This window comes from Brassica napus, chromosome C6 (assembly GCF_020379485.1).
Source record: "Brassica napus cultivar Da-Ae chromosome C6, Da-Ae, whole genome shotgun sequence".
Classification (NCBI taxonomy): domain Eukaryota; kingdom Viridiplantae; phylum Streptophyta; class Magnoliopsida; order Brassicales; family Brassicaceae; genus Brassica; species Brassica napus.
Window position 1 is genome coordinate 41976902 of NC_063449.1, and position 18710 is coordinate 41995611.

Below are 18710 nucleotides of genomic sequence, written 5' to 3' on the forward strand. Positions count from 1 at the left end.
TAAAGAGCAAGAGTCTCGTAAGGGACTAGGATCGATAAATATTTTATTGGGAGACGAATAACCTAGCTAAGACTGATTAAGAACAACCATATATAGATAAAAATACTTCAGTTAATAGAATGATAGTATTTTATATAACTTAATTAACAAAAATATGTACAGAATAATGATACATAATTATATACAATTACCAGATTTTTGGTCCTCTATCGGTTAAGATACATGTCCTTTAAAGAGACATCACAATCCCGCATTTGATTCATTGCTTATAAACCAAACACTTGACAATCAGTTGTGGTCGCCATCTAGTTTTGTTTTCAAAGTAATCGACGTGAATGATAATTTTATTCAAAATTTTGAAAATTGTGTATAGAGATTATTAGTCAAGTTACAATCGAACTAGCTGCATAATTAACTGATTTAGGGCATATGACTGCAAAAAAGGTTCAAAAAAATCGTAAGAGTAAATTTTATGTTCTACTTGTGTTTTTAAGATGATATACTATATCACGTTGAGGATACTCTATTATTTTAGTTATTTTATAGATATATATATCTGTTATCTTCAAATATATATAACTAAATTTAGTTTTATTTAGTTTATGGGCGATTTAAACTGTTACACTTAAATATCGCCTCTGTTTTTTTATTACATAGTTGTCTCTTTTTTTTTGCAAACACAAAGTTGTCTCTTAGCATGTCTATATAATCATGATTATTTTATTTTAGATAACTAGACTAGATAAATCAAGCGTCAAACCCTACCCAAATTTTTTTTTTACAATCACAAATAATCTTTAAACATGTAAATTCGAAATTATTTTACTATTTAAACATCTGCAGTGATTAACGTAATAATGTAATTAGTAAAATGAACTTTCAAGCAGTTGATTACCATATGCCTTTACAGTTTACTACGGACATTTTTACTTACTATTAATTCAATCATTTATGCATCATTAAAGCTTTAGTTTATAAACTAACTAACATGTAAAAGCTGAAACCTCTGCTGAAATAAAATATTTCAAAGATCATATCAGAACGTGAAAATAGAATCTCATGAAAGCTACTGAAGATTATAAGCAATAGTGAAGAAAAAGTTAAGCATAACTTTGCCAAAAAAAAAAGAGTTAAATATAAAAAAAAAGTCAAAGAGATATGATTTTGTGACACAGAGTTAATTAAAGTTAAAGCCTTAAAGGTAGTTAAAATCTGGTATGGTCATATAATTCGGCATCTGCTCTTGCTTAATTTCTCTAATTTTGATATTAACTTTTACCCATTTGCCCTTGCTCCTACTATCACGCTAATGGTTGTGAATATTTTTATACTGGCAGACAAACATGCGTAAAGGATGGTTGTCTGATTTCTGATTGCGGAAATAATTAAGTTTTTTATATGCATCCCTAATTAGGGGTTTATTATAGAAACTAGTATTTTCTCCCGTTCATAAGCACGGGCATTTGTTTGTGTAACTCTATACATCTGTTTTATAATTTACAATAGAAAATTTTATTTGGAAGTTTATGTAGTTTACAATGGAAGTAAATGTTATTTATAGAGAAAATAAAATGTTATTTATAGAGTTATATTTGTTGTTAAACTTTAAAATAAAAGAATTTTTTACATCTAGAAACACTTTCTCACATTCAAATTACACTACAAGACATTTATCAATTGAGACACACTTTCTTTTGTCAAAAATGCTCTTATAACCCTAAACTAATGAGAATCTTTCTCCTCTTTTTATTTTATTTTATTTTATTATTTTTCTTATTATACTTTATGTATTTATTTACTTTTATCTCAAGTTCTAAAATATATTAAACGAAAATAATTGTCATAATAAACTATATATAAAATTCTCTATCTTTTAAGACCCATGTTCATATATATATTATATATATATATTAATGTGTAAACAAAATGTGGACGTGGACACCAAAGCGTGAATAACAGAATTATAAATTAGTTGTGGACATGAACATCTTAACAGAATTATAAACTAGTTGTGGAAATGAACAATATTCCTTCGATTTCATTCATCATCTTGGAATCTAAATTCAACTCTAATCAAAATTACATCCATCCACATCATGACAAAGCGCAAATTCCTTAGATCAGAAATCTATGACATGCAAGATCTATTACTCTCCGACAAAAGGGAAACGCTTGTTCGATTTTTCTCTCCTCTCATACTCACAATATCATCTCTTTCTCATTTTGATTGAAGTTTAACCGCAGATAATTTATCAATTGAGCTGAAGAAGCCAAGTGTTTGTATTGGAGATAATAGAGTCCTTGTCCACGTTTTATGGTATAATTTTAGTAATATGAGTCCATGTCCACGTATTGTTGTATAGTTTTATGGAATCAAAACAGAGAGTTTGTCCTCGTTATCTATTATAAACACATTAACATCACTCATCTACACATCACCCGTCCACAAATCACTCAATCACGCATCACTCGTCCACAAATTACTCATCCACAAGTGTCATTTCCATTAAGGGTAAAATTGTCTACAATTTATTGCTGGCCCACAACAAAGTGTGTCACATGTAAGAAGTGTCTCTAGATGTAATAGAAAGTAAAAAAAGTATCTTTAGTGTAATCAACTCAAAATAAAATTGAAATTTTGTTGTATATATTACAACAGTCAAATATGGACACAAGATGAATGGTTATATAATAATCTATTTCCCAAAACCAAAAAAGAACATTACATATGAAAAATCAAATTGAGGAAAAGCATATATTTTGTAATTAATTGATGTTAATATATTTTATAGTCTTTTTCTTTTATATTTGTTTTTGTTTCCTTATAACAGAAATTGCAAATGGAAAAAAGTAAAAGCAAAACTGTATCACCACACTTCTATGAGATTATTTACGCACACAATAAAATAATAAGAAAAACCAACCTGATCAGGAGAGTTCTTTATCTAGAGAGTAGATATATTTTTATCTATCAGCCTAGTTTCTTAGATCCCATTTGTTGTCTTTTAACTATCCCCACATTTTCTTCTTGTGGTGATTTTTAAATTTCTTGTTTAGGTGAGACTCTGTTACTCTCCTTCTCTGAACTATTCATACAACAACAAATAAACATAGTTTAGCAAATCGAAAATTGATTTTGTCCATCTAAAAATATTATTACATATCTTTGTTTACCTTTACATTTTTCACTATAAAGTATGTAGTTTTTGTCAGTAACTAAAAAGTAAAAAAGTTATAGATAGATCAAAAGAGTAAAAAAATCATGAACAATAAAGTTATTTGAGAATGAAGAGTTTGGGTGTTTTTAATTTCACAAACCTGAGTTTTAATCATTGTCTTCCCATTTTGCTGTACACTCTGCCTATCAATCCATAGCAAACATTGTTCTTCTTTTGCTCATTTAGTTCAAAAAAATATTTTGAATACTATTGTTGTGCCACCTGTTGGTGAGAAACTATTTCGATCTTCATCTAAAATTGTAGATTTGACTGTGTGAATACGATCAATAGAATTTTTTGATCTATAAGGAGAGAGAATCAATAGGGTTGTTGCAAAAAAGAAAGAAAGTTAACTTACAATTTGTAAAGGAGGTAGAGTTGAATTTAAAATATATGGCAACGTGAGGGGTTGAAAGAGAAGATCATGGATGTAGTGTGACAAATAATAGGTCCGCCTTCAGTTGGTCATCCTTTTCGTCTAGACTTCAATACTCTCTCTGATACGGGGCTCGAGGTCCGCCTTCAGTTCTCTTTCTCCGGCGCCGGCGCCGACCTAGCTCGCCGGCGTCGCCACTGCTCCTCTTCTCTTGTCATCCTTTTTCAAGTGTACTTCTCAGCTTTCGTTTCATCACCACATGATCTCTCTTTTTCTCTAATGAATTCAAGTCGTCTGTGTGTTTATCACTCTGCTTTAAGCAGGAGTCGCCAGACATCTATTCATCTGGTTGGGAAACTTCACTCCACCCGTCAAACCACTATTGCTCGAAAATCCTCCTCCGCCGACGTCGACCTCAGCCCTCCGAACTCTAGATCTGTGAGCCTCGCTGGAAGAGATAACTACTCAGGGGCTTCTCGTATCGCTCCATGCCTCTCTTCGGCTTTTACTCCTCTTCACTCCAGATCCGAGCTGCAAGTACGCGGATGCACTTCACCGAACTATCTCGCCGGTACTCTAACTGACAATACTTTAGCAGCCGTTGTAGATGCTCCGAAGTCGGAGCTGCGCCATCTCGGATCTCCACCGGAACAGTTTCTGGAGCTGCCATCTCGCCTCTACACGGTCTCACGTCCGTTGCTGAAAACCTCCACCACCACCTCCTTTACAGTCATGACGAACTTCAACTTACGGTTGGAGATGGCTTCCACCGTCTCCGGCGAACTTAGTGTGTTCTGCCCGCGACTATTCTTGGTCTTCGCTCTTCGCCACCTCATGTCTCCACCAGATCAGAATCTGGAACCGCCACCTCGTCCCTGCACCGCTGCACCACCGGTAACCGGCCACCGCAGCTTTCCTTCCACCGGCACAAACCAAAACTCAAACCGTCGCCTCGTTAAAGCTTCTGATTGTGTTCTTGTCCGGATCTGTTTGGGCCTGGCCCATAGTTTTGATCCTAAGAGCTCAACATCAAAGCTTCTCGAGCTATCGCAATGCCATAGACGAATTTGCTGCTGCACCGTCCTCTTACAGGTTGTACCGTCGACGACTCTACGTGTAGTCCTACTCCGGCAACCTCTTCATATCTCCATCCATCGTCACCTAAACTCAGCATTTTCCGATTCTTGTCAACTGCTATCTTTTAGAAGCTGTATCATCGACGACTCTGTGTGTAGTCCTACTCCGGCAGCCTCTCCGTACCTCATTGCAATGTCGGGAGATCTTGTCATCTTCAGAGACAGTTTTCAACTGCTCTCAAAATCCATTGGTTGGGTTCTTCAACGTCGATTTCGACTTCTTTGTGTTCTATCGAACGCGGGCTTTAGGATTACGAGTGAAGATTTTTTTCGGGTTTCTTCTCTCCTTAGCCATTTTTATCTTTCGTTATGTTATGTTATGTTAGCTTATCAGCTTATTGTAGAGTATCTCTACGGTTGTAACTGTCTCGTTTAATTTTAATATAAGCATTTGTTGTCCAAAAAAAATAATAATAGGGATTTTATTTTGTAAAAAAAAATTAATAGATATCAGTTGATAAACGATTTTATTTTAGCATTTGATTTCTTTTTTTTACATTTTTCGTTTTTCTTTAAATTGTAACCTAATTTTCATGTGTAATAATTAATTATGTGGGTAAGTGACTTGTCCTTTAATATATAAGAGATTATTAACAAAAGACGAATCGGATCTTTTGATCAAACAAAATCTGCAAATAGTACTATATATTTCTCCGTCTATAACATCGCTAAATAAAAAAGTAATTATCTGTCAATGTATGATCTGATTTGTTATAAAACAACGTAAACTTATTCAAAATGACAAGAATTTTTAAATAAACAACAAAACGTTTGAAATCTCGTATGCATCTAGTTAAATCCCCACTTCCATCTTAAAATTTTCAAATTCATGATGACCCCCAAGTTTACAAAATGAGGTTTTCTGAAACAATTCATTCATTAAAGTTTAGTAAACAAAGAAACATTGTATTTACCTGCCAAAGGCAGAAGAAGACAATCTGTTTCCACACATGAATCTGGTAGAATTTCACAAAGAATACCGTTAGGGGTACCAAAACGTTTAGAACGGCAGTGAAAATCCAACTCAACCAAGGAGGATAAGTCTCTAGATTTGTAGTGCTATCTTCAGTATGGAACACACTGAGTGGATTATAGTTCCAAAAAAAAAACACAGTGAGTAGATAATACAAAACTGCCATGTCCATAGCTTGAGTTGCTTAGTGTATGATGATCGAGAGGTGTGGTATGAGGCATGAAAAAGTCATTGAAAATGAATGGTTGATTTATCTCATTTTAATCTTGTTGATAGTTTAGAATCTGCTATGACTTGGTCGACATATAGATGCGGATCTTGCTGACCGGTCAGTGAAACAGAGAACGCTACCTTCATAAACTACAAGCAGTTTTGTATCTCCCAGAGGGGTAACGCTACCTTGGTTTGGGTCCGAGGGCGATTACCTCTTGCCAAAATGGTACTTCCTTCATAAACTACAGTTTCTGTTTAGTCACTTTTATTGGGAAGAATCCACGAATCCATTAGTTTTAGGTTTCAAGTTGGGATAATCCCTATATATACCTTTTGTTATTTTTAACTATACTGAATTTTCAAAATACATTCAACCTCCATTAGTAAAATCTTTTTTTATATGGACATAGCTGATTGGTGAACCACATTAACAAGCTATGTTGTTTTACTTTTGTTTATCCATCTGCTTCCACTTATTTTCTTGCATGCGTTAATAGATCTCTTCAAGGATATGTCCATCCCAATATTTAAGTAACTATATATATCTCACAACCAAGAATTTAGCAATGACCTACAACAAACAAAGAAATTTAATAAATCAATAAATAACCAGAGAGAAAGATCCAATGCAGGGGAGTAATACTCATACTAAAAAAGTTTAGTAGATTTTTTTTATCACAATACAAAGATAAATCTTATTACGTATCCGCAAAAAATGAATTGATAGTATCAATCCAGTAAAGGACCGACTTGTTAACATATGACAGAACACGATTCTTTGTTCGAGCATGTCGTGCAAAAAAATCGTTCGAGTATTACTGGATCTTACCCCATAAACCACTCTGCCGTTTTGATAAGTATCCCGCAACGTTTTGAACTCATTAAGTTCAGCTGTAAATGCAGACCAATTTTCGCGGGTGGTGAATTTTGACTAATTCTTAGTAAAAATTTACATATTTAGCACATTAAAAATACAAATCCACATTCATACACGTAAATAAAATATCATTGTTTGTCCGGAAGCTAAAAAAAGTTTTTTTTAACTTTTTATGATTGTTTGATTAGTGTTGTGAATCTAGATGTGTAATTAGTGATGATTAAGCTTTTATTAATTTAACTTGTTAATCAAATGCTAATTTTATTTACTTCAAAGTTAGTACTTAGTGCAAACTCAAACAAATGTAAGGGTGACTCAGTTTGATATCAGTTTTTGATCTTTATAGAAATATACAAATCCATGTTCATAGTGTTTTTGAAATCAAAATTATTTATATGCACATCTAAATAGTGTTAAAATTTTCAATATGCATTACTCAAGACTCGCTTGATGTTTAGCTAAAACATACCAGATGTTAGGGTATCTCCAATAGAACACTATTTTTTTCTTCTATAAATTACACTAAAATAGAGTAATTCTATTATAGAATAACTTTTGCTCTAATAGTGTTACTCTATAATAGAGTTACTCTATTATAAAGTGAAATATAAATGAATGTCATTTTTCCATTCTAAATATAGAGTAAAAATATGACATTTCTCTGTATTTCAGAGTTACTCTATTTTAATGTAAATTATAGAAGAAAAACTAGTGTCCCATTAGAGATTGTCTTAGAGACTTGTTTTCCGGCCCTATTTACGCAAGGACTGCAAATAGTTTAAACCAAATCCAATTTTGACTAAAAATAAACAAAATCTTAAATAATTTCAAACAGGTGAATAGATTAATAACTTGATGTATTAAACATGAATGCATGTTCAAATTTTAGAAACGTAGGAGATGAGCACCAATGATTAGTTGGGGTTCCCCTAATCACTTGTAGATGAAATCAATCAACACTAGTAAATAATTGAAACAGGATGGATTCGTGTCAACTTTGTTCTGCTCATCTATCAATACATGCTTAAACGTTAGCTTGAAACGGCGTCTGTCAACCACATGCGTGGGTATCTCTGTTTTTCATTTATTTTTCTTGCACTACTACTTATTAATTATTTATATGTTTTTATTTCTACCATTATTATAAAATGATTATTTCGAACATCGGAGAACTAGCAAACGGACCGTCCATGATCTTTTTTGTGGACCCCTGTTTTGAGCTAAAATTACGGAAACTTGGCCGTCGATCTCTGCCGTTCAACTTTTTCACCTTACTAAATTTAATGTGTGTATATTTTCTCGATGCACAAAGTAAAATGTCATCTCAAAATCCATATTCTAACAAACCCTAATAAAGACTTCCGCAGAAACACCGAAGAAGATCCTCACAAGTTAGATACTTAATCATCAAACACATGTAACAATTTTTTCTTTTGTCATTAAGTAATTTATTTTATGTACTTTAGCGACATTGTTCACAAAACAAGGCACGACTGCTGATAGTACATAGTTTTGTTAGCTTTTAAACAGATATAATTATTAAGATGGCTACAGATCGAAATGTAGATTGAGGAAAACGAACGACAAAGCTATACGTTTCGTGATACATCGAACTCAAAGCAGACCACTTTGTGACCCACTTGGATTGCAACTTGAATTTTTTTTTTGTCTTCATTTTATTTTCGGGATTTTCTTTTCCTTTTTTTTTTGTAAACTAAATGTTTTTTTTCTTTTCTTTCCTTTCCTTTCCTTCTATTTACTATTGAATGACAAATTTCATAACTATTTACATCAAGCATAGCAAATGCAATTTTTACACGACCTAATATTTACTAGTTTATATATCTTAATTTTATATTAATAGATTAAATCTATTTTCCAACTGAAATTGATGTCTAAAAGCATTTATATTCTTAAGATATTCTTATACAAAATATTAGTATTAAGATGTAATATAACTATTTAATTAATTTTTAACTAATAAAAATACAATGAATTACCTAATAAAAATACAATCAATTATAAAGTTATATGTGTAAACCGAATCTCGAAATATTCAAATAAGATATCCTTGGCAATGGTAAGAGTGTTAGAGCATGATTAACCTGGATTCTTAATTTGGAGTTTTTAATTCATAATTTGACATTTTTTTTTTTTACATTTTTTTGGTTAAGAACCGGCTCTTATATCTCTTATTTAAGAAACGATTCTTCGATTTTCTTAGTTAAAAGCTAAGAAACGGTTATTAGCCGAAGCTAAGAACCCCATCCTAAGAACCCGGGTTAATCATGGTCTTACATGAATCTCTCAAAATAAAAATAAAATAAAAGTGAAATTATATTCATTTACTTTATTTTTAAACATGTAAGAATTTTATGTTGCATGCCTTTTTTAATTGCTTTGACTTTGTATTTGAAATTTAATCAAAAACTAAATGATATTAGTATTATACTACATAAGATAGTTTAGTGGTAAACTATATCAATGTTGATGATTTGAGTATCTCGGTGAGATGTTTCAAATGGAGAAGCTAGACGCCTCGCCAAAAGAAAACACACGACCCGTCTTGAAGCTTTTTTTTTTTTTGTCAACTACCCGTCTTGAAGCTAACATGTGTCTTTGCCTCTTTGCTTTTTCATGCCATTAAATATTACGACTTCAGCGGTTTTTGGTCCCAACAATAAAATAACTCTTTTATTCTACCCCGTTCATTATAGTTACATTTAATAATCCCAATATTTTTAAAATGTGGGAAAAAACGAAAAAAAAGAAAGAAATAGCATTTCGGCCTTGATTTAATTGAAAAGAAAATAATAATGAATTGAAAATGAGTGCATGGTAGTTGCATATAACCAGTGGCTGAAACGTAAATTTCCACTGACTATGTTTTTCTATATATTGAACTACTGCCTCCTCTGCTTTTTCCAATTCTAAACCAAACAACACATTCACATAATCATCTCTCTTTCTTTCCTCTTTAAGAAAGGAACAAAGATCAAAGCTTCCAAGTAATCATTTCCTCTCTCTCTCTCACACACACACACACATTACTAGTTTAAGATCCTTTCATCTCCTTCTAGAAACTGATCAATCTTATTACCTATGTGCAGGTTATAACAAGATGGGTCTTGTCGGCTTCTTGCTTATGGTTATTGTCGGAGTAATGACGTCAAGTGTGAAGGGCTACGATGGAGGTTGGGTAAACGCACACGCCACATTTTACGGCGGTGGTGATGCCTCCGGCACCATGGGTAAATTGCTTCTTCAAAAGCTTCAGAATTTTTCAAATATCACAACTGTTGAAATCTCTGACATGTGTGGTCTTTTCAGGTGGTGCTTGTGGGTACGGAAACCTTTATAGCCAAGGCTATGGAACCAACACGGCCGCGCTGAGCACAGCTCTGTTCAACAACGGGCTGAGCTGTGGTGCTTGCTTCGAGATAAGATGTCAGAACGACGGCAAATGGTGCCTCCCTGGCTCAATCGTTGTCACAGCGACTAACTTTTGCCCACCAAACAACGCTTTACCGAACAACGCAGGAGGTTGGTGTAACCCTCCTCAGCAGCATTTCGATCTCTCTCAGCCTGTATTTCAACGCATCGCTCAATACAAAGCTGGCATTGTCCCCGTCGCCTACAGAAGGTAAACCTCAAAAAAATAAAAACAAGAAACAGAGCTGCTCTGTTCCAAAACAGAGTATTTGCTATTAGAATCTTACTTTTTATTTTTGCTTTGAAGAGTGCCATGCGTGAGAAGGGGAGGAATAAGGTTTACGATAAACGGACATTCTTACTTCAACCTTGTTCTGATTACGAACGTCGGAGGAGCTGGAGATGTTCACTCTGCGTGGGTTAAAGGGTCAAGAACAGGATGGCAAGCCATGTCTAGAAACTGGGGGCAAAACTGGCAAAGTAACTCTTATCTTAACGGACAAGCTCTCTCTTTCAAAGTCACAACGAGCGATGGTCGCACTATTGTATCCAACAACGTCGCTTCCGCAGGCTGGTCCTTCGGCCAGACCTTCACCGGCGCACAGATATAGACTTGACTACGTGGTTCGTGTGTGTGCAGTAGTAGAAAGCTTAGAGGGTCATATTAGTAATTTGGTACGTTCTTTCAGTTTGGGGTTTCACCTAAAAAGAAGTGGTGCTTCGAGTGCTTGATTTTCCACAAGGCCTTGATGACGTCATCTTTTGGGGACCTTTGTTCTCTTTCTATTACTGGTAAGGTTTGTTTTTAAGTTATACTGATGCAGAGGTGGAGTTAAGAACCACCCGCTAGTAGTAAAGTTCCGTTTGTATCCCTTCTTGAAGCTAGAGGGAGAGTTTCGTGCTTCAAGAATTGTTTGATTTGTATTTTCTCAAGTCATCTATGTTGTGAATTTTCAATTTTTATAAAGATTGTTGGGGATTTGTTATTTCAATTTGTGTGTGTTAAATCGCCAGATAGAGTAAAAAAACAATCGGCATGTACTTGTTTACTATGTTCACGTCCGGGATATATTTATTGGAAATATATAAAATAATTCACATGGATTGCATGGAAAAAGCAAAGTTCTTAATATCGTTTCACAAAAGATTGTTAATAGTTTTCGATTATAGTCTTCTCGTTAAACAAAAGAAAATGTATATATAACGACTGAGATTAGTTATCAGTTACTTTTTTTTTTGTTGCTAAAAACGTTAAAATCATTTCTAATGAAAAAATGATTTTACAAAATAATTATCCTAGAGTCAATGTATCCAAGGCAAAAAAATAAAACAAGGATACATTATGATTCGCAAGTGCAAGTTTAATCTTCCGATCAAGAGAGCCGAAGAAGTAAAAGGTCTTTGAAAAGCCTCTTATTCCTTCTTCCGAGGATGATGAACCGTATATCTCGATCGATTAATCTGAAGACTGAAGCTGCTGTTAAGAAGTTATTATGCAGGAGGTTGTTCCGTTTTCGCCAAATGTGGTATATGGTGACTTGAGCCACTGTTCTCCTTAGGATCGAATGCGATCCTTTCAAAAATGAAAAAGAGATTAGTTATCAGTTGTCAAAACTAACCTAACCTAACCAACCAATAAGTGGTGGTAGCAGCAATCTTTTAGGGTTTGGTGTGTAGCCACATCAATCATGGGTTCGATTCTTCATGGAAACTAAATTATCAGTATTTGGTCAGTTTGGGTTTCGGCCCAAGTGATTTACATGGTGGACCATAACAGATGATTTGTCCACCCCCTAGCATTAGTCGGAAGGTATTCCAAACTCAGAACAGGCAGTGTAGTACCCTTTCGGGCTACTCCACTCTGTAACACTAAGTGCGTTCCTCCGGGGCCGACCGGATCAGCCGATAGAGTTTATAAAAAAAAAAAAAACTAACCTAACCTAGTTACAGAAAACTAACCTAACCTAACAAAGACAGTATTTCCGACCATTTCTTTTGTAAGAGTTGTATTGCATTTGCATGTGAAGAGCTATGGCCATGTGATGCTTTAAATTTAAATTGTTAACGACGTGCTAACTTATAAGTTATAACTAAAATACCTAAATGGTGATTCTTTTTTTTGTTGGAATAGACATTCGTCTCGCGTCATGCACCAACACCGAGTTGTAACCGTCCATTCACTTTTCTCCAAAGGTAGCAAATTCGTCTAGAACTATAAACTTTATAAATTTTAAGCAAAAAAAACTATAAACTTTATAAAGACTTCGATAAATAATCTTTTTATCTAGCTAAACTCGGTCATTCGGCAATCTCAGCATTAATTCGTCACCGGTCCTTAAGTATTGTATTTTTTTTTCGCGTGTATTTGAGTATTGACATGTTAATTTTGCTACAAAAAATATAATTTCATGTATATGAACATATGCATGATATTAGTCGGAAAGCATTCAAATTCAGATCAGTATATTAACTCTATTTTGTAATACTAAATGTCTTATTCTTAAAGTTAACTAGATCAAAAAAAAATCATCACTAAAAATGTATTCATTTAAAACAGTAACTTTAAAATACTTTAAACCCGTATACGTACTTCCATATTTTTAACGTCTTTGTCTATTTCATTAACTTGCAGACAAGAAATTCAGCAATTTGCGGAGAAAATATAGCTATTTTAAAAATAAAAAATCGCAATAAAGAGTGTTTTTCTTCTCAAATAATAATGATTAACTGGAATGCGAACAACACGTCGTGACAACAAAAAGAAAAAGAAGAGAATCAGAACTGAGGTGCACGTAGTAACTAACAGTCACGAGAGATACAGAACAACCGAAGCCATGTGCTCGTCTGACATATTGTTTTGTCCCAAAACTACCCACATGAGTCCTATGGGGTCCCCCCATCATTCGTATTGCTAACCAACATATTTAACACCGTCCTCTTTTTCTATATCTATGGGCCTTTTAAGCCCATCGCAATCTAGCAGACTAGAACATTCTCATTTTAGCTGCAGCTGCAGCTTTTTAAGTTGAGCCTCAAAAAAAATAAAAAATTCGCACAATTCTTCCAAAAAGGCAAAAACTCTAACTAAACATTAATATAATTTGACAAAAAGACATTAATATAGATTTGTGAAAGAATTTACTTAGAAAAACTTTAACAGTGATGGTCCAAACTTTACTCTAATCTCTATCCACTAAATACTAAACCTTAAAACTTAATCACTAAACCTAAACACAAATAAAAAAATAAAAAGTTGTTTTTAATTTTTTTTTTTTTGATAAATGCTACTTTGAGAACTTTTTCCTTATATGTTATTTCTTAGACAAGAATATATCTTAGTGCTACCGTATATATATTTTCTAATTTTCTATAAATTTCAATTAAATATTATTATAATTCGATAACAACAAAATATTAAAATCATTGTAAGAGATTTAAATTTTAAATTTTTTAATAATGATCTTGTTATATTTTTTTTAAAATAAATCCAATTCCAAACTCAATGACAAACAAACTATAATCTAGAATTACTCATTAATATTTTCTTACAATTTATGAATGATCCAAGCTCGGTACCTAACAAGCAATTTGGCACTGTATCATATATTTTTAGTATTTTTTTTTTGTTTCACTAGTAACTCATCAATTCTAGCTTCTTTCGCATTCTCGTGACTGCTCAGTACAAGGCCCGTTTTCGGACCAACGCTTCGTGTTTTTCCAGAGCTACTTATAGGTTTGGCTGCAGCATGTTTAGATACGTCAGAAACAGTCAGCGAAACAAGACATGCAATATCAGAACTGTGAAGCAAATGAAAGATGAGCAAAACCGTTGTATTACCCTTGAAAGCAGAGGATCATCAAAGACGGTGAAAGGATAATTTGACATCTCAGACGAAGGCCAGTTTCCTCCAAACTGAGGCCTATAAGAAGCTTCCAAGATCTGGCTAACGTAGTAATCTGCAGGGCTTCCTAATAGGTTCCACTCAGCTAGTTGCTGAAGCTTTGGATCATTTAGAAAACTGAGATTGCTGTATTGTACGTTGGGATCAGAAGATGTCCCGGGAATGCCACCGGTTTCTAGTTTTGGTGTTTTGATACCAAACAATCCTGAGTAACTTTCAAGAGATGAACTTGCGGAGCACGTTAGGTCCTTATAGGTATGATAAAACTGCAGATTAGGGTCTTCTTCTTCTTTTAGAGGAGCCTTCATGTTTTCATCTGTACGAACCCATGAGAAATTCTCAAGCTGTTGCTCTATATCAATTCCAAAGTCCAGATCTATGTCACTCTGCAACTGCATAAACACAATGTGTGTGCTTTTAAGTACATAATTATCCAAAAGACGACTGATATTTAATGTTCAAAACTGATTCTCTACCTCGTTTTTGCATTCAATGGACATAACTTGCTGCTGCTGATGTTGCAGCACGTTCTCCTGTTGTTCCCAATATGTTACATAAGTTTGTGAAAATGAAACCTTAACTAATCATTTTGGGAGATGGACTATACCTTATGAACACGGATTTGATACAAAGACTGTCTTATAGAATTTTCTAGTTGCTGCAAATCATCTATGCTATCAACCTTCTCGACCTCAGTCCAATAGCTAATATCGTAAAACCATAAATATAACTCACAAATGAGGTAACAAAGGTCCATTTAGGTGAAAGTATATAGAAGATCTTGGCACCTTAGTCTTGTGTGTATTTCTGATAAGTGTTTTTGTAGAAACTTGACTTGTTCGCTTACAACCTGAAAGTTCCCGGTTGCGAAAGACAATTAAAATTAGGAGATACTTCAGCATCATCGCAGTAAACTAGTGGTACATACCTCAACTGTTGGTTTACTGAAAATATAAAAAAAAAACAAGTCACATCAGTAGAACTCAACAACACTAAACTGAAACTCAGATTCTTGATATATGTAGTAATAATACACACCTTCTCTCTAGAAACTCTGATATATTTACATCGTGGTCAAGCTTCATGAATGTTTTCTTCAAGGCCTAAGGTATTTTGATAATAACCCAGTATTAGTGTTTGTCTAGGTGGTGAGAAGAGAAAGAGACAAAACAGAGGTAAACAAAAACTACTTACTTCAAGGTTATCCAACTTCCTCTTTGCCCTTTCTTGCGGAGCAAGTTGAGAAAACTTAGCAATGACTTCTCCAATGCTAAACAAACCCCCAAAACAGAACATTGAGGAAAAAAACATAAAACAGAAACATGTTTTTTTTTGGTATTCAAAATCCCTTTTTCTTACAGAAACATGTTTAAACAGTCTTTATAACTAAGAAAGAATCATGAGACCTGTGTTCTCCGGTGCACAGGGAAGGCTTTCCCGCGGGAGAGAACATGAGAAGCACAACATCTATATCGCATAAGATGGACAACTCTTTAGCCTTTTTCATGATCCCATTTTTCCTTTTGCAATAAGTAGCTTGCCGTGCATTGATGCTATCTAGTTTCTTTATCTTTAGCTTCACTCGACCCATCCTGCATAACTTTTTGACCAATCAAAAGCTATTTTTTTACACTGATTCAAGACTCAAAATGCAAATTACCGAACACAGCCTTGGCCTAACTCAAATTGAAACTCAAAAAAAACAGAGAGAAAATAACCCATTTTGAAACCAACAGTCAAGTTCGTCTCGGCCTCCAAAATTTTAATAGTTAATATGTAAAGACCAGTCACTAGGCTCCAAATTGATTAAGAAAATATATGTATTGCTCATATGATCGATCTTTAGTGTCTCATTGTTTCAAATCTATAAATCTCAGAATCGATCCTAAATGGACTAGCCAAACAATATTCATCTCAAGAATTCATACTTTCATCAACAAAACAAGTAAGTTACCAATTTTAGGAAACCCCATAAGAAGAAACATTGAAAATGGAAATAAAAAAGCAAACCTAATCAAAAGTAATATTAACCAAAAACAGGAAGAGAAAACTTACCTTAATTTAAGACAAAAACAAACTTTCCTACAATCGGATGCCAAGAGAAAAAGGGAAAACAGTTTCCTTATGAGGAAGAAAGAAGATAAAGCTTAAGAGAGGAAGAAGGATCGTGAAGGAGAGAGAAGAAATAGGTTTGCGATTGAGACGACAGGTGTGACCGCCAAAATCGGATATTAGGGTTTGAATTGAAAGCTTGAAAATAGGAAACTGTGGGATCGATCGTCTCATTAGTTTTCTCTCTTTGCTTCACAGAACAGAAACAACGAATTACCCGCTTGTTTTATTGGACCACTCATTTGGGCTAGCCACCAAAATAACCGGTAACCAATAGTTACTAACCGAATAAGGCCAACGTGTCAATTTCTCCACTCGCTCGAGGTGACGACGGTGCCGTGATGAGTAAGTAATCACGGTCCACACGTGTTAATAGCCAATGCCTTTGTTTATTTCCTATATTTTTTTGTCTACCATAGTTTTTTTACATTTTCTGGATCGATCGACGAGATCCGACCTAAATAACCATAATGATTTTGAAATGCAAACATATAAAAGCGAATTCCCGTTAAGAAATAGCCACTTGATCACTTGGCTACCTCACTACTTTATATACGATCACTTTTTTTATTTAAACAATTAGTGATTTCACTACTTATTTCTATATGTACATAATTTTCTTTGTTTCTTTCCTTTTACTAATTTGGCTCTTTTTACGGCTATCTACCAAGGTAGCTCTAAGATAACCTGGCAGGCCTCTGTGTTATGTGACCTGTGTTCGTTTATCGGAGTTTTTGGGTGGGTTCCTTCAGGCTTGTCGTCAAGGCCTTGTTCTAGCATTATTTTTGTATGGCATTCACTATCCTATTGTGTAGGCTGTGTTAGGCTCCTGTGGTTGATCAATAGTGTATCTCTATTTGGTTCAATCAATTCAAAATGTTGAATAAAAAGTTCCACAATAAGCTGGTGGTAAGTTTTTCCACATACATGTTTATTTAAGGGGGCCTTATTGGAATAGGGGTTTGAGAAGGTTTTGAATATTTAAGTTTTGGTGGAATTCATAGAGGTTTTAGTTGAATTCAAGGATTCTGTTGTGGATTTAGTAGGATTTGGTAAGATCTGTTTTTAATATTTCAATAATAAAATTAACCATTCAGACTCCGTTATGTTTGCAGAATTGAAAGTCTCTATTATATGATGAAAATTTAAAAACGTTGTTTCAAGAGTTCGGAGAGTACAAAAAGGTTGAACATATTATGTTGGACGCATGGGTCAAACTTGGACGCAAGTCTGTCCCAAAACAAAAACTTGTATATAATACGAATAGCATGATCATAACCTCTATGTTTTCATTCTTTGGCTCTTGCATCTCCATCGTCTCTTTTTGGTGAGACTGAAAAACACGCCTGATGTTCTGGATCTTCAGCTGAAGTCTAGTCCTGAAACTAAGCCATTTAAGGAGCAAGTTAAGTTAGCCATAAGCATCTTTAGTAGTTCGAACGCTGGGAATGCAAGCAAAGATCGAGGATAACTCCTATGTATATGCAGTTGGCGATAAGAGGAGATGAGGACTAATTAGTTACTTCCTTATATAAAGAATCGGTGATATCTAACAATATTGCTGCAGCAGAAGCGAGGTTGCTTACTTCATTATATAAAGAATCGGTGAGTTATATATAGCTAATTACTTATACCCTTTGAGGTCTTCGAAGTATATAATCCAGTCCAAATACTGATTTCTAATTTACAGGGACGAAATGCAGATTCCATTGTGTCCTTTCGAACAAGGTACATGCACAAAGTCTCTTCTTCTAGATTGGTTAAAGCCATTATGTGATAAATGCAACTAATCATTCCTATTCTGATCACTGTTCCTATCTGCAGTGATCTTTTCATGAAAACGTTCATCGAATCTCGAGAAGAAATGAAAAGCAAGCCGAAGTTAACAAGAAAAAGCTGGAGAAAGAAGCAGTTAAGGATAAGCCAATGTAAAAGAAAGACCATGCTGACAACGAATGATGTTAACCTCCAGATCTGTAGACATTGAATGTGATGAAAGGTCGGGTCTTTAACCAAAGACTCCAGGGTTTCAGATCGATGAAAGCTTTGTTATATCGTTCCCAGTGTTGCACATACCAAAGAAGAGCAGAGAGATCTTTCCTATATCATAAACAAAGTTGACTGTTTATTTCAGTTTTGCAAAGATGAAGACTAAAGACAGAGGAGATGAAACTTTTTCATCTTGAAGAGCTTTCCACTGGAAGTATAGGAACAAATGGTATGTCGAGAGGTTTTGTTCTCTGTTACGGTCAATTTCAATCCTTTTGTATTGTTATTGTAGCCATGCTCAGACCAAACAAAAACCTCAAGCTTCGTCTTCCACGCAAGGATAGAACGAAGAAGAATATATGAGATCCCAAAACAAAAAACTCAAACGTTTTTAACGTCCATTTGCTTAATATTCCATTGCATTACAGTGGCGATATGAAGAACTGTACGCATTGTGGCTGAGCGCACTACTAGACTGTAAG

The 18710-nt window shown here is 34.3% G+C and overlaps 2 protein-coding genes across 3 annotated transcripts; one reads left to right on the forward strand and one right to left on the reverse strand.

The window, feature by feature from the left end:
- The first annotated feature begins 9591 nt into the window (after positions 1–9591).
- Positions 9592–11217, forward strand: LOC106406215 (expansin-A1). The gene is made up of 4 exons (XM_013846837.3): positions 9592–9801; positions 9904–10044; positions 10124–10436; positions 10533–11217. Exons 2-4 carry the CDS (start codon positions 9915–9917, stop codon positions 10834–10836), a joined length of 747 nt encoding a protein of 248 aa, XP_013702291.1. The 5' UTR covers positions 9592–9801; positions 9904–9914; the 3' UTR covers positions 10837–11217.
- A 2557-nt stretch (positions 11218–13774) lies between these two features.
- LOC106404608 (agamous-like MADS-box protein AGL30) lies at positions 13775–16457 on the reverse strand. Of its 2 annotated transcripts, none has more exons than XM_048761282.1 (10): positions 16183–16457; positions 15534–15719; positions 15322–15397; positions 15166–15230; positions 15056–15071; positions 14916–14977; positions 14735–14831; positions 14604–14660; positions 14064–14513; positions 13775–13964 (listed from the first exon to the last, which is right to left on the reverse strand). In XM_048761282.1, exons 2-10 carry the CDS (start codon positions 15716–15718, stop codon positions 13953–13955), a joined length of 1020 nt encoding a protein of 339 aa, XP_048617239.1. In that variant the 5' UTR covers position 15719; positions 16183–16457; the 3' UTR covers positions 13775–13952. The 2 variants fall into 2 exon arrangements, with proteins under 2 accessions (XP_048617239.1, XP_022560295.1); XM_022704574.2 differs by having other exon boundaries at positions 14064–14519; positions 16183–16452.
- Between the last annotated feature and the right edge of the window lie 2253 nt (positions 16458–18710).

Coding starts and splice junctions, on each gene's coding strand:
- LOC106406215 (XM_013846837.3), top strand. CDS start 9,915: ATGGGTCTTGTCGGCTTCTTGCTTATGGTTATTGTCGGAGTAATGACG. Junction 10,045..10,123: donor TGATGCCTCCGGCACCATGG/GTAAATTGCTTC, acceptor TGGTCTTTTCAG/GTGGTGCTTGTGGGTACGGA. Junction 10,437..10,532: donor GTCCCCGTCGCCTACAGAAG/GTAAACCTCAAA, acceptor TTTGCTTTGAAG/AGTGCCATGCGTGAGAAGGG.
- LOC106404608 (XM_022704574.2), bottom strand. CDS start 15,718: ATGGGTCGAGTGAAGCTAAAGATAAAGAAACTAGATAGCATCAATGCA. Junction 15,398..15,533: donor CTGTGCACCGGAGAACACAG/GTCTCATGATTC, acceptor GGGTTTGTTTAG/CATTGGAGAAGTCATTGCTA. Junction 15,231..15,321: donor GGAAGTTGGATAACCTTGAA/GTAAGTAGTTTT, acceptor AAAATACCTTAG/GCCTTGAAGAAAACATTCAT.